This window comes from Vombatus ursinus, unplaced genomic scaffold (assembly GCF_900497805.2).
Source record: "Vombatus ursinus unplaced genomic scaffold, bare-nosed wombat genome assembly UNPS02014833.1, whole genome shotgun sequence".
Classification (NCBI taxonomy): Eukaryota; Metazoa; Chordata; class Mammalia; order Diprotodontia; family Vombatidae; genus Vombatus; species Vombatus ursinus.
Window position 1 is genome coordinate 8,654,817 of NW_020954611.1, and position 24,473 is coordinate 8,679,289.

At 40.5% G+C, this 24,473-nt stretch overlaps 1 protein-coding gene across 6 annotated transcripts in view; it reads right to left on the reverse strand.

The window, feature by feature from the left end:
* Positions 1 to 431: 431 nt before the first annotated feature.
* Positions 432 to 24,473, reverse strand: part of CPEB3 (cytoplasmic polyadenylation element binding protein 3) — a 229,460-nt gene continuing 205,418 nt past the window's right edge. For 5 of the 6 annotated variants that reach the window (XM_027839883.1, XM_027839884.1, XM_027839882.1 and 2 more), the window contains 2 exons: positions 22,868 to 23,049; positions 432 to 3,076 (listed from right to left, as the gene is read on the reverse strand). In XM_027839883.1, the coding sequence (XP_027695684.1) occupies positions 2,849 to 3,076; positions 22,868 to 23,049 (410 nt within the window). In that variant the 3' untranslated portion in view covers positions 432 to 2,848. Of the gene's footprint in view, positions 3,077 to 22,867; positions 23,050 to 24,473 lie in introns of those variants that run through there. The other variant, XM_027839885.1, reaches the window with a different exon arrangement.

Sequence of the window (24,473 nt, forward strand, 5' to 3'; positions counted from 1 at the left end):
AAGGGAACATGTTATAATTTAATAAACTAAAAAAGTTCTCTTTAAAAAAATACAAACAGAAGAACTCTTTCACAATTCTGGTCAGTCGTGCATAATCAACGCTTGATTAGAAATATACAAATTAAGGGAAAATATTTTTCACCGTCTATTCACAGCTCTCAGCACCAAATGGAGTTTGTTTTCAACCTATTCTCCACGGCAATGTTGGACTCAACTCTATGCTGTACGTCTTCCAGCTTTCTCTCTGGCGGGGTGATTTTAGTATGCGAAAGAGGGGTGTGTCTTCAAAAAGTTTTGCTCCTTCCACACAACTAGGTAGGTTTCTGTAGGTTAGACAGGATCTTTAATATTATAGTTATAAAGCTCTAACTTCTTCATTTTCAAAAAAACCGCAAATAAGCATGAAAAAAATAAAGTTACCCATCTGTTAAATCATTTTTTCTTGCAGAATTAAATTAATATATATTTTTTCTGAATAAACTTACTTAGAAAATATCATTTTCTTTCCTATATTTCAAAATTGAGGTATTGCAAAGGATCATGTCAGCCAGAAAGCATGCCTTTTTCCTTAAAAAGAAAAAAAATCACCAGCCAACTGTTGGGAACTGTCTAGATACCAAAGGTAGTAAGTAGTGCATAACAAAAGGTCTCACAGATAAAAACAAAACAAAACCAAAAGACATAGAAAGAAAGCGCGCACACACACACACACACACACACACACACGCACACAACACATGCACACAAACAACCTGGGTCACAAAGAGCAAAACTGCTCCAAGGCCCAGAAGTAACTTACACTCAAAAGGGAGAACTATAACAAGTGTTTGAAACTAATTAAAAAAAAAAAACCCACACTTTTTTTTTTCCTTTTAGAAAACAAACCACAACATGTAAACCAATAATCACAACTGAATGTTGGAGAAAAAAAACAAAGCGAAACCAAAACTCAACAGACTTAAGACAGAACAATGACGTCACAGCGGCACACGCGAGAACACAAGCAAGAAAGTCTATTCTGCAGCGTCACAGGCCAGTCAGATTGTCCCCAGAATTGCAACACAGAGAAGGAAGAAGAGAAACCAAAGTTTACAGATTTTCACAATCATCAGTACACTATGTGTGTCTAGATATGGCTATCTGCAGCCCAGCAGTGCATGCTAAATAAATGTCCACTGTGTTAGCAGGTCTGAATTAGATTCAAGCTTTGCAGGATCTGTTCGGGGAAGTAAGAAGTGAATTTCACAGCTAGAAACCCCTCTCCTCCAATGCCACCTTCCTTTGTGCAGACATTTCTTTAGCATCACCTTTTCCCCAACTTTCTGAAAATGTGCCGTTTGTCAATCTGACAATTTAGCTCTATAGATTGTATATATATATATTCCTAGTGTATGTAAGCTAATATGAGCTCTTTGGTTTTCTGGACAAGGTCTGAAGCTATGTAAAATGGTACAAGCATTAGAAGATTGTAACTAAGAGCTCATGTTTTCATTAATATGCCAGTTACGAACTGTCCAATTTGTTAATGTCTGACACAGTTAAGGTTGATCACAGTTAGACATAATCACTTTACTATATAAAATAAATTGCACAATATATATATATTTATATATATGTATATATATATATATAACAGAGCACCGCAAAGTACTTCATCTACCATCCACAAATTTGCTTTAAGAATATCCTACATCTAGGTTTAATAGTAGTTGCGATATAGGTCATTCTGTTAGGGGCTGTTCTTAATTTCATAAGCATTCCTTTACTGAGGCATGCTTTCCTCCAGTCGGCAACCAGTTCTTTGGAGAAAAAAAAAAGGAAAAAAAAAACACCCCCAAACCATGGTGGTTGTGTTTTGTCTTTTTAAATGAGTATTTTGTAGCCTACGTAGATTCTTAATTTGTGCACCGTGGGCAAGTTTTATACTAGACATTAGATATAAAATTTATTGCATGCAGCAATCTGATTAAGTAAACATGCAGTCAAAAGTATTGACCTTCCTTGGAAGCTTCCTGTGTCTGCGGATCTCTCCTTCCATCAGTGGTCGCTATTTCTAACTCACAGGACGTGTGATGTGGGTTTGTTTCATTCAATCGATACCCTAGCTTGAATAGAGTATTATGGTATTAACAATACCATTTTAATAGCAGCAAAAGCTATCGCAGCATACATTTATCTAACGCTAAAAGACCTAACCAAAATCCTCAGCAGAACAAAAATAAAAAAAAAAGTGGAAGGGGGAAAAAAAAATAAAAGCTATAGCTCATGAGGTAACATCCTTACAAGTCGAAATGGAGAGCAACTAAAGGCTTATTTTTCTTGAAGGGTTATTTTGACTCTAAATGACCCAAACTAAGGATTGCTGAACATCAGTGAAGTTGTTGCTACATCTGCCACCTACTTGATGAGGATTACCTTTGGTGAGTCATTTTCTAGGGGCAATTCTAAAGTTTCTGAAAATAAGTGCATGCTCTGGTTTAAAAAATAAGAACAATTAGAATTCTACAAAAGAAAATTGTCATCACAAACATCGGCCTGACGGAGGCTGATTAGAATGGCAGTCTACAAATTGTCACTAGTGACAAGTCTTGGGTAAGAATTAAGGTACCAAGCAGACAATGGGGGAGTCAAAGTGCAAGCCAGGACAGTTACACTCTGCAGGTTTGCATTATACCGGACACTGAGTTCAGTAATATGACTGTAAATAATAATAATAAAAAAGACCCATTTCTTCTTTAAAGTCGAGAACAAATGCACAGATTTCCAGAACACTCTAAGCCCAGAGGCAGCCGCTCTTTTCCCTCCAAGTTATCTACTCCAGTACGTGTGGCTGAGCTAGGCACTGGACTCAGCTCCAGCGGAAGGGGACGTGGCGGGGGCGGTCTCCCCCCTCCTTCACCAGTGGCTTGTGGAACTCCCGCCCAGCTCGGGAGTGTATGCTGGCCCAACAGTATTCACAGTAATACTGCAAACAGGTGACGTTGGCACAGAAGAAGGGAGCAAACTTGCCACCGCAGCGGGTGCCTTGGCATTCGTCACACATCTGATCATCCAGCACGTATGGCTTCACTTCCACCTGACACAGAGAAAGAAACGGAGGGTCAGTTTGCACCAAGGGTCTCACACTCGAGACACCAGCAATGTGAACCTGGCCAGAACTGGAAAAGAAGATGTCTCCCCTTCAGGGGCTGCAGGCAATTCCATTCCATTCACACCATGCTGGGTACACCAAGAGAAAAGCAAAATAATCCCTGCAGTCGAGGAGTGTGCAAGTCAACCAGACTGGGAGCTCTCTGAGAGCAGGGGATGGTTTTTGTCTTCTTTTTTTTCTTTGGCCAAGTCTTAGCACAAAGTAAACGCTTAAATAAATGCTTATTAATAGCTAATAATTGTATAGCACTTACAATGTACCAGGCACTATGCTGAGTGCTTTACAATGAATATCTAATTTGATCTGCATTATTTCCCCCATTTTACAGATGAGGAAAATGAGGCAAACAGAGGTTAGGTGACTCGCCCAGGGTCACACAGCTAAGTGCATGAGGCTAGATTTGAACTCAGGTCTCTGACTCAAAGCCCATCACTACCCCATCTAGTTGCCACCTATGCCACCTTGCGCCTAGGCGACTGATTAATTGAAATACTTCTCAAACATACTATAACAACCCACTGAACCACCAATGACTGATTGAGTGATTGAAATACTTCTTGAATATAGTAAAAATAACCCACTGTCCTTTTTGGAATAAAAAGTCCTGTACGTTTTTCACCAGCTATGTAAAGTTATACTTTAAGTATAGTAAACCAGTCTGTGTTCATCCCACCCACATCTTTCTCGGTTTTATAAAAGTCTTACACCATAGCTGCTTGAAACTTTAGTCATTCCATGTTGAAATTCTTTTTTTTTTTTTTTGATGAGGCAACTGGGGTTAAGTGACTTGCCCCAGAGTCACACAGCTAGTGTTACGTGTCTGAGGCTGAATTTGAACTCAGGTCCTCCTGACTCCAGGACCAGTGCTCTATCCACTGTGCCACCTAGCTGCCCCCATGTTGAAAATCTTTTGGACCTAGCCCTAGTTTGACTATGTACTGGCTGACTGACCTTGGGCAAGTCCATTACCTTATGAGTCTCAATTTCCTCATCTGTAAAATGGGGATAATAGCATTACAAGGTTGGTATAAGCATCAAATGAGATAACAATGTGTCCTTTTCGTAATCATAAAATGCTACACAAATGATGGGGCTACTTCTATTCTTCCTATATTGTCCTCAGGAAAAGGCACTTAAGTATACAGTGACAATGTGGCTTTCTTCAACCTTCCAGTAGCAATGAACTCTATTGGAGTTTACCTTAGAAGTTTTCACTCCTAGAGTTTTAAGCCTTGGCACTTACCGAATCTCTGCTTCTGCTTTAGGGGTGCTTATCTCACTACCTCTGCTCTGGGTGGTTTTTCTAAAGTAACACAATGACTGGCAAAGAGTGGGCACATTATAAATGCTTATTGATCGCACGGATCTTCCACAGCCAATATGTGCTGGCTGATCCAGCCTTTAATGTAAACATTCTCATTTTCAGCCTGGAACATGTAGCCAATGGGCTTGTTTTGGGTTTATGTAGACACATTCTTTTTTTTTTTTTGTTTTTTTAGGCAATTGGGGTTAAGTGACTTGCCCAGGGTCACACAGCTAGTAAGTGTCAAGTGTTTGGTCTGAGGCCGGATTTGAACTCAGGTCCTTCTGACTTCAGGGTTGGTGCTCTATTCACTGTACCACCTAACTGCCCCTGACATATTCTTCATAGTATAATTTTTCTAGCTTACTTGGATAGCTGATTCCAAACATGCGATCTTAAATAAATTCACCCCTAACCTTCTTACTATGGTTTGGGCAAAGCAACGTCTACTTGAAGGTCAAGAGAAAATTTTCTCATCCTTGGCTAGGAATGTAATCACTTTCCCACCTCAGAGAGATGAATCACTAACTCCTATTTTTTCTTGGGGATGGAGGAATAGATCCTGAGGACCATGTATTGATAACAATATTTAAAATAAAAATGATATCAACATGTGGCATTATCAACATATTTTCACCCCTCCAGTAACAAGGTACATAGGGCTCACTCCATCACACCTCCTCATGCATTGTTTAAGCCTTAAGCCAAGTCTTATTCCCTTCCTCTCTGCAAAGCTCTCTCTGACTCCCACCCACTCACCAGTGCCTCCTATGAACTCCAGGAGCATTTCTCATCTAGACCCTCCATTTGACATCTACGACAGAATGTCTTGTCATTACTACCTTTTTATGTACAATTAAATTGTAAGCTCCATGAACATGCTAACACAGAGCTGGGCACACAGACTTTCAAATGTCTGTTTATGTTTATCCATTTAAATAACCCGAGGATGTATGAATCCTTCCTGAGAATCAGTGTAGCTTATTCCCTCCCCTTAGTTAGACTGTTTGGGTCTGAAGTTAAGGATCCAATAAGCAAATGTAGTAGTGAGTTATCCCATTTCATGCATAATTACAATGATTCAATGTGTCTTTTTTTCCTTGGTAGTTTAGTTTCCTAGCTTTGTGCCCATGGAACTTTGGAAGGCTGAGTGGTTAAGAAATCTTTTATTTCAGAATCACTGGGTCTCAGAGTTGGGGAGGGACCTCTGCTGTATCTTATCCAACTTCTACTTGACCAAGAATCTTCTCTACAACAAGTCCTCACACAGCTTCCACTTTTCTCACTTCTCCACCATGCCCCAGGAAGTACTGAGAAAACCTCATCAACCTTAAGACTGTACCTCCTCATTGCCCTTGGCCTCTCTGATTGGAGTCTAGAGCATGAAGTCCAAAGCCTCCATTTAAGCAGACAGCTCAGCTCAGATACCAACTTATTTCTCACCAGGCTACATTACTTTGGGGCTTCTCTGATTGACTTTTCCACCATGCCCCAAGAAGTTCATTACTGGGAAAACCTCATCATCTTGCCAGATTCTATCAGCCTTGATGCTTCATCTTATCACTACCTTCTATCCCTCTGATTGGAAGGTGAAGCCAGGAGCTCCAAAATCTTCATTTAAGGAGGGAGCTCATTAAGGAGAACATCTCATTTCTTATCTGGCTTCACTACTTCAGGATTTCTCTGACTTTTCCCCCATGTCCTCTATGGGGTACCTTCCCCTTGCCTCTTCCCTCCCCACCCTGCCCAATCCCATTTTTCAGCTTCTCTTGTGTTGTTGTCCTTCCTCAGCAGAAGTACTATTGAAACCTTGGGAAAAACAAGACAAAAACATTGGTCCAGACACCAAGACTCCATAAGTGGATGGAAGAAATGAAGCAATATGGGGCAGCTAGGTGATGCAGTGGATAGAGCACCAGCCCTGAAGTCAGGAGGACCTGAGTTCAAATCCGGCCTCAGACCAAACACTTGATGCTAGCTGTGTGACCCCAGGCAAGTCACTTAACCCCAATTGCCTAAAAAAAAAAAAAGAAAGAAATGAAGCAATAGATTAAAAAATGAAATGTGGTTTTTCAGGAAAAAGTAGAAAGGAGAATAAATTGTTTAGATCAGAAGGTAGAAAACATGATTCAAGGTGTGGACTCCCTGAAAAACAGAATGGAGCAAACAGAACTCAATGATTCAATGAGACAACGAAAAAAAAAATCAGAACAAGATCGAGTGACTGGATGATTAGGAAAAATAACAAATAAAATCTTATTTGATCCTCACGACAACCCTCAGAGGTAGGTACTATTATTATTTCCATTTTACTGATGAGAAAATGAGGCAGAAAGGAAAAAGTGGAGGGAAGGGAAGGGAATAAGCTTTCTATAAGGCCTGCAATGTGCCAGGCACTGTGCTAAGAACTTTTTACAAACATTACATCTTTTGATTCTCACAATAAGCCTGGGAGATAAGGCGGTATTATTCCCATTCTTGCATTTGGCATAGTGCCTAAAACATAGGAGATGCTTCATAAATGTTTACTGACTGATTGCCTTCTAATGAAGTCCCTTCCAGGGAGAAGGAACCCCATACCTCCTGATGCAACCCATTCATTCCTCTTTTGGAAAGCTCTAAAAAACAAGTACACAACCCCCTTCTCTGCGACTGATGCCCTTGTTGGAACCAGGGGAAATCTTCTCAGCCTCAAATGTACCGCCTTCACGAAGTTTTCTTTCCTTCCTTGAAAGTCACATAGCACTTGGTACCTTTCAAACTAGTCTAGCCTATGGGATTCATATCTTTACCACACTGTATTTGTATACTGGCCCCACTGCTCTTGTTAAACTGTCATCTCCATGAAGGCAGGGGCCAGGTCTTCATGGGCCTTTACACCTCCCTAGGACCTACCTGGCTGAGGGCACTGTCAGTGCCATCTCTGCAGTCCAGCCTCCACAATTCTGGGAGTTCCCTGGCCCTGCCTTTCTCCTAGAAAAGGATAGGGCTTCTCTAAGAACATCTTGCTTCACATTCCCTTAGATTCCAGCCCCAGGAACAGACATAAGGCTGCAAACCTCTTGCCTCAGTGCTAGGCCTTTACTTCATCTCCCCCCAAAGTCTAAACCGCTGAAGGAAGGTCTGAAAAATACCAGAAATAGGAAAAACATTTTTTTCTATTTCTCTCACAATTTAGAAACAACATGCTTCCATGTGAGCTCTCACTCTTTGACAGCATCTGAGGGATGTCTGAGCAATGTCACTTGTCTTTCCTGTGTATATTTATTGCAGAGTTTGGCATAAATTGTAGGACACTGCTTATTTATTCAATTTTTTTAGTGATGTTACAGTATTTTGATTATTTTACTCCACTTCCCAATAATCAGTCTCCTCTCTTTTATTTTACTTGTTTATTTTGTAAACTATGCCCTTTAAGGGACAAAGATCTTTGGGGTTACGGTGATTGTACCCATGGTTCATAGATGGTCTGACCCTATGGTTTCTAAGGTTTTAGCCACTTGTCCACCCTCTCCTTCCATCAAAATTAAATCACCACTGGGCAACATTATTTTTAAAATGTCTAAAAGGGAACTATGGGAAGTCAGGGATGAGGTTCAATCATAAAACTGGGGAATTTTCAGCAAAAATGATGATATTGATGGCTCTACCTAAGCCCACTTACCCACAGAAACACCCCCAGCAATGATATAAAAGAGCATACAATGAATGAAGCAACGCTCAAACAAAACTGAAGGAAAGAACCAATAAACTCCTCCATCTAGTTAAACACTGCACAAGTCATCAGAAGCCTGCAGGTGCTCTGGCTGGGGGGATTCTGGGGCTCAAAAGTCAGCAAGATCTCCATTAAATGAGTCCCAAAGCCAAGAGAATCCTGGCCTCAGCCTGTCAGAGCTGCAGGATAGGAAAAAGAATAAACTGTGTAAAACAGAAGGTAGAAAACATGATTCAAGGCGCGAATTCCCCAAAAAACAGAATGGAGCAAACAGAACTCAATGATTCAATGAGACAACCAAAAAAAAAATTCGAACAAGGTCAAATGATTTAAAGATTAGAACAAAAAGAATCTTACTTGGTCCTCAGGATGATCCTTAGAGGATTATTATTTCCATTTTACTTATGAGAAAATGAGGCAGAAAGAGATAAGGTAGAGGGAAAGGAAGGGGATAAGCTTTATATGGTACCTACCATGTGTCAGGTACTATGCTAAGAACTTTTTACAAATATACCATTTGATCCTCACAATAACCCTAGAAGGTAAGATGATATTATTCCCACTATTACAGCTGAGGAAAATGAGATAGAGGTTAAGTGACTTGCTCAGAGTCACACAGTTAGTGAAAGTCTGAGGCCATATTTGAACTCAAGTCTTCCTGACTCCAGGCTCAGCACTCTATCTACTGCACCACCACCTATCTCTAGGAAGGGTTATGTTCCTGGGCTTTTCTAGCTCACAAGGCTATTGAGACAAAAGCATACCAGTGATGTGTAATTTAGACATGGGTTATCGTTTGTTCCTTATATAAAGACAGACCAATTGTCTCTGCTATTCATCATTGGTGTTTAGGTAGCACTGGTTCGGTTTCACCTAAACAGCACTGAGACACCGAAGTTCACATACTTCTGTAGTGGGTGGACAACACCCTGTTGTCCAGAGACAGTCATGACCATATATAGCAAACAGTGTTTAGGACAGGTTACAGTGGGTGGAAATTAAAAAACAAACGCTGCAATTAAGCAAAACTGACTTCCCAATGCAAACAGAATTTGAACTGTAAGAACTGGTTTCTAAAATACATGCTTTAGAAAATTGATAAACTTTTTTCTTTGACATTTGATACTAGCTTTAAAAAAAAAATTACAGTGTCTAGTCCTAGTCAAATGATGAGCCATCATCACACTTAACTACAAGTTTGTCACTTGACTCATCAATTAAATGAAAACCTCTGTAGCTAACACATTTACATCATATAGTTAGCTCAGTGCCAGTCTTGCATAGCTAGGCCATACTGGCTGGATCCTCCCTGCTGTCTCCCCTGGCTGGTCTCTGTTGTTTCCTACTTGAAAAAGTTCTGGTAGCAAAGCTAATCACAAACTCTCTCCTTCATCCCTGCTATTTCCCTCTAGGTAACCTTTGTGAAAACATACAGGAAGGAGATTCTCCTGTACCATTCTGTCATTAGGAAGGGAGGAAGGTAACAAGCATTTATTAAGCACCTACTATGTGTCAGCCCTGTGGTAACTACTTGACAAATATCTAATTTCATCCTCACAACCACAGGAAACACATGAGATGTTTGGAAAATTAAAGAACCCCCCCCCCCACCAAAATAGCTTTTGCTTAGCAAAATAGGCAGAGTTTTCCTGACCCAGCCAGCCTAACATAATAATTCCAATGTCACTGGTCCACATTATTCTACCTGTGTCTCTCAGCATCTCTACTATGACATTTTCTGACACATGATTTAAGGTAATTAAAATGTCATTAGGAGTGGTGATTTGGAGTTCAGTTTCTCTTTTTACCATAAACGTAGGATTTTTTGGTTATTTTTGTTTTTTTAAAAAAACATTTTTCTTATTTGGAAATAGCAAACAATGTAGTTAATGGATGCAGAAAATGTGCTGGATGTTGAAATCAGGGAGACCTGAATTCAAATTACGTCCTACTCGTTGTATGACCTTGGCCAAGTCATAACCTCTCTGGGCCTCAATTTTCTGAGCTGGCCTCCTGATTCCATATCTAATGTTCTCTTCATATACTATGCTGCCTTCCCTCTCATTTCACACTCCCAATCCAACCCTGCCACTTCAGAGTTTTTCTTAGGTCTAGATTAGTTACTAAAGTGACTAATACCACCTGCCTCTTCTTGGTTCTCTGAATTTCAAATTAAAAAAAGGAAATCAAGGTAAAATTTTTTGTCAAGGAATCTTGGTAGTACTATAATTGAAACCTACCAAGATACACCGGGACATTTAATTAACCTAACTGGTGCCCCTGCAAGACGTGTTTCCATGGAGGTCAAACATAGAAAGAAGGCTCCATGTATCATTAATATTTTCACATGGTACTTTTTATGTACTCTTTATTTTTACTTTTGGTAAAAAGTAAAAATGGTAGCAAAAATGGTAGCAAAAAGCCTAGAATAAAGGTGGGTTCCTCTCCATCAGGGAATGGCTAAACAGACTGAGGTTAATGGAGTATTACTGTGCCAAAAGAAACAGTAAATGTGAAGAATTCAGAAAAAACATGGGAAGACTCATATGACTTGATGCAAAGTGAAGTGGGCAGAACCAAGAGAACAATATAAGCAATGACTACAATAAAACAAATACAAGTAACATTAAAAGACAGCCAAACTCAGATAAATTGGAGTAATTAATCTTGGTCCTGGAAAACAGATGATTGAAGAACAATTTGGAACTATGCCCAACGGGCTATAAAATTGTGCATACCCTTTGACTCTGCAATACCACTACTAGGTCTATATCCCAAAGAGATCAAAGGAAAAGGAAAAAGACCTAGATGTACAAAAATATTTATAGCAGTCCTTTTTGTAGTGGCAAAGAACTGGAAATTGAGGGAATGACCATCAATTGGGGAATGGCTGAACAAGTTCTGGTATATGAATGTGATGGAATGCTACTGTGCTATAAGAAATGACAAAGGGGATGTCTTCAGAAAAACCTGGGAAGACTTATATGAAGTGATACAAAGTCAAGTGAACAGAACCAGGAGCAGAACCAGGACAACAGCAATAGTGTTAACATGATCAATGGTGAAAGACTTAGCTACTCTAGTCAACATAATGATCTGAGACAACTCCAAAGTACTCACGAAAAAAAAAGCTATCTACTTCTCAGAGAGAGAAAACTGATGAACTCTGAGGATTGAAGCATATTTTTTCACTTACTTAAATTTTCTTGCTTTTTTGTGATGTGGCTAATATGAAAATATGTTTTGCATGACTTCACATGTATAATTGGATATCATATTGCTTACCTTCTTAATGGGCAAGAGAGGGGCTGGAGTAAGGGAGAGAATTGGGAACTGAAAAAAATTTTTTTTTTTTGGTGAGGCAATTGGGATTAAGTGACTTGCCTAGGGTCACACAGCTAGTGTCAAGTGTCTGAAGCCAGATTTGAACTCAGGTACTCCTGACTCCAGGGCTGGTGCTTTACCCACTGCACCACCTAGCTGCTCCCCCCCCAAAAAAAATTTCAATGAATGTTAAAATAAAGCATAATTACAAAAAAAAAATGACAAAACACACTTTCTTCCCCTTGGTGAAGTGGAAGATGATAGGAATAGAACATATCCTCTCAGATACAAGCAGTTTTTAAACTCTTTCTTTGTTAGAGAGGAAGGTTCATGAGGCATGAAATATTAATAAATGATTGTGATTAAAAAATAAGAGGCAGTAATAAGACTTAAATTTAAAAGACATAATAATGGATCTAAGCAAGTTGGCTGGACTGACCTTGCACTTGGCACTCAGAATGGCAGGAGGGCACAGGATCCAGAATCCAGCTGGATTCCTTGTTAGACTCCTGGCTCCAGAAGCATCCTATCATGTCATCAAAGTGACAGCTAAGCAGAGAGATGGCAACAGCCTTTTGCTTAGCTCACTGACCTCTCATGGGAACAAATCTAAGCACCAAAGTTCTAAATTTGCCTCTGAGTGTTCTCATCCTGAAAACTCTCAGAGGCTTGGAGGACAGGGCACAGAAGTTCAGAATGGTAGAGAGGGAACATGACGGGAGGAAGAGGAGGCTGAAAGGAGTTGCTCAAATTAGGCTTCTGAAGAAGAGAACTGGAAAAGATCTAGTCCAGCCCTTCCCCAAATCATGAATCTTTTCCTGTAACATCCCTGAGAAGTGGTAATCAAGCCTCTCTGATTAAATTGCCCCAAGAAAAAGAAATACACTAGAAACCCCATGCCCATCAGTCCATTCCAGATGTCCCCTGTTCATACTAAGCCCAAATCTGCTTCCTTGTAACTTGTACCAATGAATGGGCTTTCCTTCTTACTTATAAAGAGATTCTGCTCTTCTTACTTTCCTCCTGCATCAATCTTACCCTGCTATCTGCCCCTGGAACCCAGAGCGACTGAGCATCAAAACATTCATTTATTGCTGTTCAACTCAATAAATACTTATTCAACCCTCAGGGACAAACACAGGCAGTTGGGTGGGGTGTGGATAGAGTACTGGACTTGGGGTCAGGAAAATGCAAGTCCGAATTCTGACTCAGACTCTCAGCAGTTATAGGAATCCTGGGCAAGTCATTTCTCCTCGGGGCTCAGTGTCCTCATCTGCCCATGGACATATGCCTAGGGGCACAGATTAGATTGGTCCCTTTTCACTCTAAACCTATTTTCTTATGATTCTAAGGCACTAGGCTAGATATCTAGATGCCAGGAATACAAAGACAAAAAAAAAAAGCTATTCCCAGGGAGCTCACATTCTACTGGGGGAAAATAACATGGAAAGAGATGAGAAAATACAAGCCATGTAGAAAGCAATTCGGGGTGGGAGTTGGGGGAAGGGAAGATACACTAACAAATGGAGGAAAATCACAAAAGGTTTCATGTGGGAGGCAGTACTAGAGTTAACTCTTGAAAGAGGCAGGGATTCTAGAAGTGGGGGTGAGGAAAAAGATCATTCCAGGCATGGGGGACAACCTGTATGAAGTCAGGGAAGCTAGTGGTGTAATTTCATCCGTGAGGAAGTTAGTAGTAGATCAGTTTGTTTAAAATAAAAAGTATACAATCAATCTAGAAAGCTAGGCTGGAGTCAAGGTGTGAAAAAGTTCTGGATGCCAGAGGAGCTGGCATTGTACTCTAGAGGCAATAGGGAGCCAGTGAGGCTTCTTGACGAGGGGAGTAACGTGGTTGGATTGGTGCTTTAAAAAGCTGTGGGGAAGATGGATTGGAGTAGGAAGGTGCTGAAGACGGAGACATCAATGAAAAGGCTATTCAATAGTGCAGGTAATGACATGAGCTACATGAAGGTGATGGCCACAAGAATAGACAGAGAGGAGGGGAAGATGGAGGGAAATCACACAAGCAGAAGCTACACTTGGCGACTTAGGGACTAAGAGGTGTGAAGGAGCATGAAGAGTCAGCAATGACGCCAAGGCAGCAAACCTGGGTGACTCAGGCCATCTCGTCTAATTCCCTCAGTTTACAGAAGAGGCAGTGAGGTAGAGGGAAGTGAAGGACTTGGTCCAATGCCACAGAGACAGCCAGGGGCAAGGGCAGATTAAAACTTGAGAGGAAGAAAATGGAGGACGATGACTATTCCCCACCACCTTTTCACAGAATCATGCTGCCTCTCAGGGGTGCCCTCAACAGAAATAAAGTTAGGAAGAGAATGGATTGAAATATGGTGAGCTTGAGACGCTTACGGCACACAGACACATGGAACTGTCCAACAAGCATTGGGCATCATTACCAAATGAATCTCAGGAGAAAGATGAAGGCAGGATAGAGAGAATGGATTCATCTGCACAGAGAAGATAGGTGCATCAATGGAAGCTGCTGAGATCACACTGAGAGAGAGTATAAAAAGAAGAGAGATGGAGGTTCAAGATAGACCACCGTGGCAGGAGGAGGGCAGGATATGGAGAAGGAGCCAGAAAAGGAGGCTCACAGGCAGGAGAGAACCAGGAGAGCAGAGTGTCACTATTCATTACAGATATATTTAGCTACCCATAGATAGGAGGGTAAACAAATGTTACATTCAGGGCTTATACCTTTAGATGATTTCATTTACTGCATCAGAAAAACCTTTCTCTTGATTTATGAGACCAAGGGGAAAACATTTATTTGGGGTCATGAACACCAGATGGAAGAGCTTTAATATCTTATACATTCTCTTGGCATCATGGTTAAAAATACCATTAGAACTGTTGGGAAAATTATGGATGCCCTATTTGGCCCTGATGATGTCTGATATTACTTGGAATCCATTTGGGAGGCTAATTTTTGTGACAAAGGGGCATAAGTCAATTTGACACTAAGATTTGCATTTAATTTGCAGGTTTAGAATGATTTCATTATCAAAAGAAACTTGTCAGTACAAATACTATTTTCTAGATAAAAATGATAAATCCTTTACATAGATAACAACTCTTTATGTATGATACAATGAAAAGTCATCATATATTTTGGTCAAAACAAAAAAAAAGAATAAGTTTCCATTTATGTAGTGTTTTAAGGCTTAAAAAAGTACCCTCCTCACAGCACTCTCCTAAGTTTTAAAAAACAAGTATCATTACACCCATTTTAAAGAGGAGGAAGCTGAGGCTCCAGGGTAACACCATTTGCTTGGTAGTTGCACGGTCAGGTGACCCGCTGCTAGGTTTCCTGGGTTTCAGACCAGTGATTTCTTCACTGTATCATTCTTTCTTTCTTTTTTTTAAGGCAATTGGGGGTTAAGTGACTTGCCCAAGGTCACACAGCTAGTAAGCGTTAAGTGTCTGAGGCCGGATTTGAACTCAGGTCCTCCTGACTTCAGGGCCGGTGCTCTATCCACTGCACTGCCTAGCTGCTCCCCGCTGTGTCATTCTTTATTTCATTCTCCCCATGAGGGAGCATATGAATTGGTAGTGTTAAAAAAAAAAAACAATAGCAGCAATCACCCCACCTGGAAATTAGCTCTTGGAAAAGAAAAGTGATCAGCATCAAGCTCATGAAACCCCCTTTTAATGTCCTCAGAGTCTTGAACGGAGGCAGAAGGCAGCCATTAAACAGTCTGGCTGAAAAAGTGCAATAATAAAACTGCCGGAATAGCACTTTTAACTTTGCAAAGTACTTTTGCATCATTTATTACATTTTTACCTTGACAGCTCTGTGAATGATGGAGGATTTATTTTTATCACCATTAGACAGAGGAGAAAACAGAACGTAAGTACTTTGTTCAAGGTCCTACAACTTTTCCATGGCAGGGCTGCTTTTCCCAGCTGTCCCAGGACCCTCCCCTTCTGGGGGTCCTTTCCACTGAACTCCATTCTCTTGAAGCAGTGGTAACATAGTTGCAACTGACTAATTGCATTAACATTAAATTCAAAATATACATAACACAGTCTTGCTATTATTAAGTGACAAATACCTTTCTTCCCCAAGTGAATATAAGTTGCAGTCATGGATCCTGTTTATCTCATTTGCTGTCAATGATTCTCTGTAACAAGGGCATCAGCTATGTGACTCCTTAAGAACACAAAAGCTCGGCTCTCCTCATCTTGGCAAACATTATCAACCCATTGAATTTCTGCCATATTATACTAAAAACAGCTTCTTAAAAGGCTGAATTATGTGACTGAAAATCAAAAGTGTAGGAGAGACGATGAGAAATTCAGCTGAAGATTTATTAACTAGATTTTTTTCTGCAAAACAATTAGAAACAAAATGTAAGTATAACAATAACCATTTATATGGTCCTTTAAAATCTGCAAAGAAGGGGCAGCTAGGGGGTGCAGTGGATAGAGCACTGGCCCCGGAGTCAGGAGGAACTGAGTTCAAATTCGACCTCAGACACTTGACACTTACTTGCTGTGTGACCTTCGGCAAGTCACTTAACTCCATTGCCTAGCCTAAAAAAAAAATTGGTTTGCAAAGCACTTCACAAACATTCTCTCATTTGATCCTCACAACAACCCTTGGAGGTAGGTGCTACTATTATCCCCATTTTACAGACAAGAAAACTGAGGCAGACAGAGATTAAGTGACTTGCCCAAGGTCACACTGCTAGTAAGTGTCTGAGGCTGAATCTGAAGTCATTTCTTCCTGACTCCAAGTCTACCACTTTCTCTGCTATGTCTTGCTCCATAAAATACCTGTGTTACTGAAAGATGATGTATAAACTGATGTTTTGTAAATCAAATTTAAAATTAAATGTGCTTAGGAGAGCTCATTATTTAAGGGCTGGATGGTTTTGAAAAGTGGAAAACCTACTTCATTATTTATTTGACATATGTGTATATGTATGTTTACACATATAGTATAATAGATATTACATAATACACAATATGTACAGAGCTTGACATACCGTCTCTTATACATTGAATGGGAGGTGCAGATCTTAAGATACTGTGTCTTATTAATTGAATGGGAGCTCAAAAACCCAATCCCAATTCAGACTTACTAAGTGTTTACTAAGGTCTCTTCAGGGCATAGCCCTGTGCTTGGTTTATTTTTTTCTATTCCATTTCACAGATGCTTTTTCTTTTACATCATAGTCATACCCTTACCCACCCATGCCCTCTCCCTTTCTTGTAACAAAGAAAAATAATTAAGCAAAACTGACTATAAAAACTGCCACTTCCAACATCTTATGTGACATTTTGCACTGATCTTCCATCTCTCTACCAGGAAGAGAGATACAGGTTTCTTTGCTTAGTGTTATATAAAGAAGATAATATAAGGGTAAGTCTTGGTCTCTATCTTCAAGGAGCTTAGAATCTAAATGACATACGCATGGACCACTCACATATGTGTATCTATGGCATGAATACAAAGTAGTTACATAATTGTTTGGTGGTACAGAATTCTATGCCAGCTTGAGTAATTCTAGAGGAGAGCAGAAAAGATAATGTCAGTGTGGGCTTTCTGGAAGAGCTGGGACTTGGATGGGAAGGCAGGATCAAGGAAGGCAATCCCAGGGAAAGGAAACAGCAAAAGCTAAGGACCAGAATCAGGACTAACAAAACATATGAGCAGAGCAAGGGGGGGATTAGGCAGGTGGAGGTATAGGGTTCTATTTATACTTTGCTGAGTGAATGGCAGGAAAGATTACTCAGAAGACAGGCAGAGCATCTAAGTAGGTAGGCAGCTAGGTGGCAAAGTGGACAGAATACTGAATTTGCAGTCAGGAAGACCTGAATTTAAATCTCTCATTTGACACTTAATAGTCATGTGATCCTGACGAGTCACTTCATCCTCTCCTGTTCTCAGTTTCCTCCTCTGTAAAATGGGGATTATAGTCACTACAGCACCCCAGATTGTGAAGATCAAATGAGATCCCCTATGTAAGGAGTTTTACAAACCTTAAAGCACTATATAAGTAAATGAGAGCTGCAATTGTTGTTCTTATCTTGAAAGGAGGTAAGGTGATGTTCCCACTGCCTTTCAGGCTGTCTAGACCCCAGGTGGAGTGCTGTGACTGTGTCAGGGTGCAGCCTTTTCAGAAGAACATTAATCAGAAGAAGCTCCTCCAGAAAATGACAACTAAAGTGACGAGGAGCCTGAAGACTATGACATGCAAGGATCTATTGCTGAAGCTGATGGCACTCAGCCTCCAGAAGGGAACACGCCGGGAGGTCAAGGGAGCTGCCTTCAGGGAGCTGAAAGACTGAGATGGAGAAGCAGTATTACGTGTGTGCTTCTTAGCTTCAGGGGACAATGGGTAGAAGTTGAAGGGAGGTCAACTGAGGTTTAACGTTAGGAAAACTAGTCATCAGAAGTAATCAGCAGAGGAAAGGACTCTCTCAGGAGGCAGTGAGGGTGTTTTATAGGTGATGACCACTGAGGCAGAAGTTGGAATGGATGGTAGTTCTAACTCCAAGTCTGTGATTCTGTGAAAAATTTCACCTTGAACCTCAGGGCAATAGGGGGTCACTAAAGGTTTCCGAGCAGGAGAATGACAAAGGACAACTAACCTTTCAGTACTGGGCAGTGTAGGGAGAAGTACAGAGAAACTGCAGTTATCCAGGTAGGAGACTGAAAAATATGTGGCCAGAAGGGACTCTACGGGTCCCTGACTTGGCCCCTGGTCACAAAGAGAGCAAGCTGCAAAGCTGGGATTCAGACCAATTGTCCAGATTCTCTCAAGTTAGAACTTTCCACTACACCACATGCCTAGACTGGCTCGACCCCAGTGGGAATTGAAATGAAGGGACAGTTACAGGCAATGTCTCAAAGGAAGAAATCACAAAACTCAGTGACTGGTTGGGTCTTAAGGGACAAAAGGGAATGAGGAGGAAGAATTGACTCCAGTATTGAGAGCCTGGGAGAACTAGGGTACTACTGACTGAAATGGGTAAACTGGGAAAGGGAGTAACCTAGGGGAAAAGAACGTGGAAGGAAAAGGGTTCTGTTTCAGACAAGTTTGAGGGGACAGAGGGACATTCAATTCAAGCTGTGAATGATCTACCAAGACCAAGGCAATATACTAGGCAATAGGAAAACAAAAAGAAAAAAGAAAACATTACCAACCTCAAGGAGCTTGTAATCTATGGCCCAAATGCACAAGCGGGAAAATATAAAGTTTATAAAAAGCAAAACCAAATAATCTGTAGAGGTGAATGCTTTCAAAATGGCAGCGGGATGAGAGCAGGAATCAAGAAAGGGCCCATGCAACAACTGAGCTATGCTTTGAAGGAATCTAGGGCTTTGATGATGACATAGAGTTTAGGAAGCAGCACATTCTAGACCTGGATACATTCTATACCACTTGATACAAAGGCAAGGAGGCTCGAGATACAATGCCATATTCAGCAAACAGCTGGCAAGTCAGCTGGACTAGAACATGGAGTGTGTGAAGGAAAAGAAAACGAACTAAAACTAGAAATGTAGGTGGGAAACAGACTGTGGAGAGTTTTCAGTGCAAGCTGAGGAGTTTGTGTATTACCCTAGAGTGAAAAGAGAATCACTGAAAGATTTGTAAATGAGGGGGAAACAAGGTTAAATCTGTGTTTTAGGAATTCATGGCAGTTGTGTGGATGAACTGAGGGGAGGGGGCAGAGACTAGAGTCAAGGAGACCAGTTACAGGGCTACTGTAAGAGTCCAGATGAGACGGCGGATTAGGTGAGCAGAGAGAAGAGGACGGTTAAAGGAGATAAAATCAGTAAGACTTGGCAACTGCTAAGACATAGAAATTAAGGGAGATAAGCCTATAGCACACCCAGATAAAGATGTGCAGCAGGCAATGGATAATGTGGGACGGAAATTCAGGAGAGAGATTAAAGCTGGATAGATACATTTGGGAGTGACTGCCAAGGAGATGCTAAAAATGAACCCATGGAATCACCATGGATAAGGAACCCATGGAAGCTCATGAGATTACCAGGAATAAGAATGGACAAGAAGAACCTATAAAAAAAAGAGAGAAGATGATTGAGGGGGAAAGCTACCAGAGGAGATAGGGGAATTGATCAAAGACATATGTACAGTGGTTAGATGTGGCAAAAAATAAAAAATAAAAAATAAAAGCCATCTAGTCATCAGAGAAAAAAGGAGAAGGGAAGGGATGAGATGGTGTGGGGAAGAACAGAGAACTATTGATGGATAGCCTTCATTTTCTAAGTAGGAGGCAAGGTTTTCTGTTGAAAGGGAAGAGGTAGCAGAAGTCCGAGGAGAAGGGAAATGTTCTAATAACTATTGTGGAAGGATAAAAAGAATGCTGTACAGAATGGAGGGCCCAGGCAGGGTTAGATAAGATAAAGTTGTAGGGAACCCAGACATTATAGTTAAATAACTTTCTCCAGGAATAATGAGCACAGGTGAGTAGAAACTGGAGGTAATTGGTAGGGGTTGTCCAGAATTGAAGTCTGATAAAGGGTGAGGACAAAGGGGAAAGGGAGGCAAGGTAACCGATACGAGTATGGTTGAAGAAACCAGCCACATGGTCAAGACTGTGAAGTTAGGGAAGGGAGGCCAAGGCAAGTGTGATAGACTGTGAGAACGGGGAAGAGCAGAGGGCCAATTGGTAACTGTGAGGACAAAGACGAGGTTTAGGGGGGATGAAGCAACAGGAGAGATTGAAGAATAGTAGGCTTTAGTCAGAACGAGGAATTTCCGAGTTCTGGGGTATAGAGATGGCAGAGTCATGGGTGACATACCAAGAATCGCACCATCCCTCTGGGTGGCTGAGATGGAGTGAAAATGGAGATATTGGTACATCCAAGGGGAACTATCAGACCTGCAGCCTTCTAAGTGGGGTATACACATGCAAGGGGGTATGCAAGATGACCCACCATGACGACATGGAAAGAAAATGTTAAAATTTCCATTTGCACTTATTTTTGCTTAAAAAATAAAAGAAATTTCATTAATATTTAACATAGGGATTCAGAGTAGTGCCTTCTCTGCCTATATATCACGTATCACATGTAACACAGGGTACATGTACTATGCTGAGGAAGGAGAGTTCCAGAACAGACAGGGGTTGGTGGCAGTGTCCTAATTTGTTTGCTTTTAGAATGTTGTAACACATTGCGGTTTGTGTGTGCCCCGTTAAGAGGATTTGTGGATCACATGATCTAGTTTTGACTAAACTAATTCTCAAAAAATTGGCAAATGGTTTAAAGAGATTCCTGCAAAAATTCTTGAAGATAATACTAATAATGTGAGCACAAGAGAACTAGAAAATGACACAGCTGACACTTTTGTTCCCAAGATCTAATAAAGCAGAGACTGGATTCAGTAAGTCTTTCTTAAGTATGTGTCAGGCACAATGATGAGTGCTGGAGATCCCAGGACAAAACTGAAACAATTTTGCCTTTCAAGGGTATATAAGGCAAGGGAAAAGAGAGGAGAAGGAACATCACGTACAAGTAAAAACAATAAATATATGAAGTAATTTTTGTGCAGGGCTGAGAACAACTGGTAGGATCAGGACCACTTGAGTTGAACAGTGACAGAATTAGAACTCAAGTCCTCTGACTCCAAAGCAATGCTCTTCCCACTGTGCCATATTTTTTTTTGGCATTTACCCATTCCTCTCTTCCATCATTTTCTCTCTTCATCCTCATCTTCATCCTCTCTTCATACCCGTCCCTTAAAGTGCAACTCAAATACCTCCTCATCTGTGAAATGCTTTGATGTGATTCCACCTCCCTGCCCCCATCTTCCCCTTGAACCTCACATATCACTCTGCTTTGCCCTTTTCTAATACACTTAACAGTATTTTTGGTTAGTGCAGTATTGGAAAAGAGATCCAGACTTCAAAGTGGAAAGACCTTGGGTCAAGTTCTGTTGTTGAACTCCAATGAAATCATAGGTCGAGCGGAAAATGGTGGAAGCTATTTGTCAACAACATGTCATATCCTACTTGACCATAAGATCCAGGAAGGCAGGGACTGAGTCATGCCTAGACTTTCTCTGTAGCAAAATACTCTGAGTATAGGAGATGTGCAATAAATGTTTTAATTGAAACAATTTATAAAACATGATTACATATGAAATATTGCACTTGGCACTAGAATCTCTAATTAGTAGGTTATCTGGACAGTGAAAAAAAAAAACCTCCCACCCATCATTCTTCATTTGTAGAGATATAGACATGATTAGACATCCTATCAGGTAAAGGATTTTTTTAAGGTTTTTTTTTAATTTAATTTTAATTTTTTTGCTTTTTGGTGAGGCAATCAGGGTTAAGTGACTTGCCCAGGGTCACACAAGTAGTAAGTGTCAGATTTGAACCCAGGTCCTCCTGACTCCAAGGCTGGCGCTCTATCCATTGTACCACCTAGCTGAAAGTTTGGAGTTTTTTTGCATGTTTTACAGTAAAACTGGGTGGAGAAGTATGATCCAGTCCTCTTTTCACTGGGTGATCGATGTCAAGTCACTCTTAGTAGAGTTAGATATCTAGTTCTCTCACCTGCTGTGCACAGATTTGAGTCTCCAAGTAACTCCCACTAAGTAACTATGATTTCTATAGCACTTTCAGGTTTACAAAGCAAGTCAGAGAGTCGAAAACTTTCAGCATGTTAAGGCTAGAATGGATCTCAGACTATTTAATCTAATCTGCTCATTTTACAGAGTGGGAAACCAAGGCCTAACTAACCTAAGAGGCGTTGGCTTCCCTCTCAATGACTCTGAAAAGCCACCCTAAAAGTAACATTTTTAATAAGAAGTAGTCACAGAGGCTATCATCTTCACAACAGTCCTGTAAGGTAAGAGCTATTATTTTCCCCATTTCATAGATAAGGAAACTGAGGCACACAAAGTTGACTTTCCCAGGGTCACACAACTAGTAAGAGTCTTGAGGTCAGATATGAATTGAGATCTTCCTGACCTGGGTCCAGCACTCTTTCCACTCTGAGTCTCAATTTTATTACCTAAAAAATGGAGATATTATCACTCATTCTTTCTCCCTTGGGAGTTGTGAGGATCAAATGAGATAACAGATACATGGTGCTTTTTTTTTTTTTATAATAAAGTAGCTCATATAAAATGTGACTTATCATAAACACTACTCACAGAAGTTCATACCCCTGAGGCATCTGAGTAGGACCCTAAAGTGTAACCAGTACATGTGAAAGGTACTCAATTCCTTCTTTGGGCAGGTTTATGTCACCTTATATGTTCTCACCATGTAGTGTCTATGCATCACCATAAGCTGTTTTCCTCTCCAGTTTGCTGTGTTGTTCAATGTTATTTCTGCAACCCATCCACTCCCCAACACTGCTTACCCGTTTGTCAATGTCGTTGTGTTGGAGCTGCACAAACCGTGCACTGATTGCGGCAATGTAACTCTGCTGATTGGAGAAAGCCACTCGGCCAGCGCCTTTTGGGTACTTCAGCTCTGGGTCTGTATCAATGCCAGCATAGCAGACGCCCCCATAAAGACGGTCCATAATCATGGCCAATTCAACTGCAAGAAAAGAAGTGGGAATGTATAACAAATATTTTAAAGGCTTATTTGCCTGGGGGTGGGGAAGGGAGAAGAATTTGGGAGTTGTATGACAAAAGTGAAGGAAAATTAAGAACAGAATGAAAAAATGTCCAAGGTAGTCTTCTAATAAATAGGAAGCAGTAGGAGCACCACCTTTTCGGATTTTTACAAATGAAACTAACAAAAAGACTTACCAAAGGGAGCATATTGGCCCAAATATCAAATTATGGCCAGCAGCATGCTTCCATCTCTAATTTCTAACTGCTTAGTCTACAAAATAACTCTACGTAAACACAGTATTTCAAAATTTTTAGACATGTCTAAAGAATGGGATGACCCACCAGCTGATACAACAGCAAGCCATCATTACCATTCACATACCCTCTATTCCACTGCCCTGAGAATATGCCATAGAAAGAGTTAAATATTCAAATTTAGTCACTTTCCATTGTTTTTTTTTTTTTTACTTTTGTCTTAGAACAAAACGCTATTCCAACTTGGAAATAGGTCACATTCAGCTCCCATGTAGAAAAGTGAATAGCAAATAAAAGTGATGCAGTGATAATAAATTAAAATAGGTTTACATAGGGACTCTAGAAGTAGTATCTGAACTACATTATCAATATATGGATACAACCTAGACTAGGTGTCAAAATTCTTCTAAACATACCTACTTTGGTACAATGTTCAACTTCTTTGCCTGCTCTAAAAAGCACCTGTAGAAGAGGCATTTATAAATTAGCTTAATCAAAAGGACTTGCTTTCTAAATATGTTCTTAGAACAAAGTACTCTATCGAGGGAGAGAAATAGAGTCTACTAACTGGTAACCTGAATTTCCTGAAGGGAAAACTACTAGGTGTTGGATCTCCATGTATGGGTGCTACAGGGAAGCCCTTCCTCAAGGTCTGGTCATTTCCATTTAGGTCACTGACACAGCACAAATCAGGGAGCCTTAAACTTAACCCTAGAGGGCACCCAAGTAATAATTTTCCTCAACTATCTACATCCTGAAGAGCAAAGACAGAGTAGAGAGGATGAAGAGCAGGGCCACAGTAACTTTCCTGACACTAAATGCACTATATAAACAGGGCACCATTAATCCTATGGAGAACATTTGGAAAGGAACATGTGTGTCTGAGGATGGGCAATATGATGAAAGTGGGGGAAGGTAGCGAGCACAGCATCATTCCCTTGCTGTATCTAACAAAAAGGAAAGGAAGAACACAATGTTCTTGGGTTTGTAGAGATAGGAAGAAAATTGTGCAGACCTGTCATAGTAGATCTTCCTTCAGAAAGCTAATAAGTAGCCTCCATTATTAAAAAAAAAAACCCAAAACTACTCCAGATCATACAAAACAGATGATCATTTATGTACCTATTTTTACAAGAATAATGCGACAAA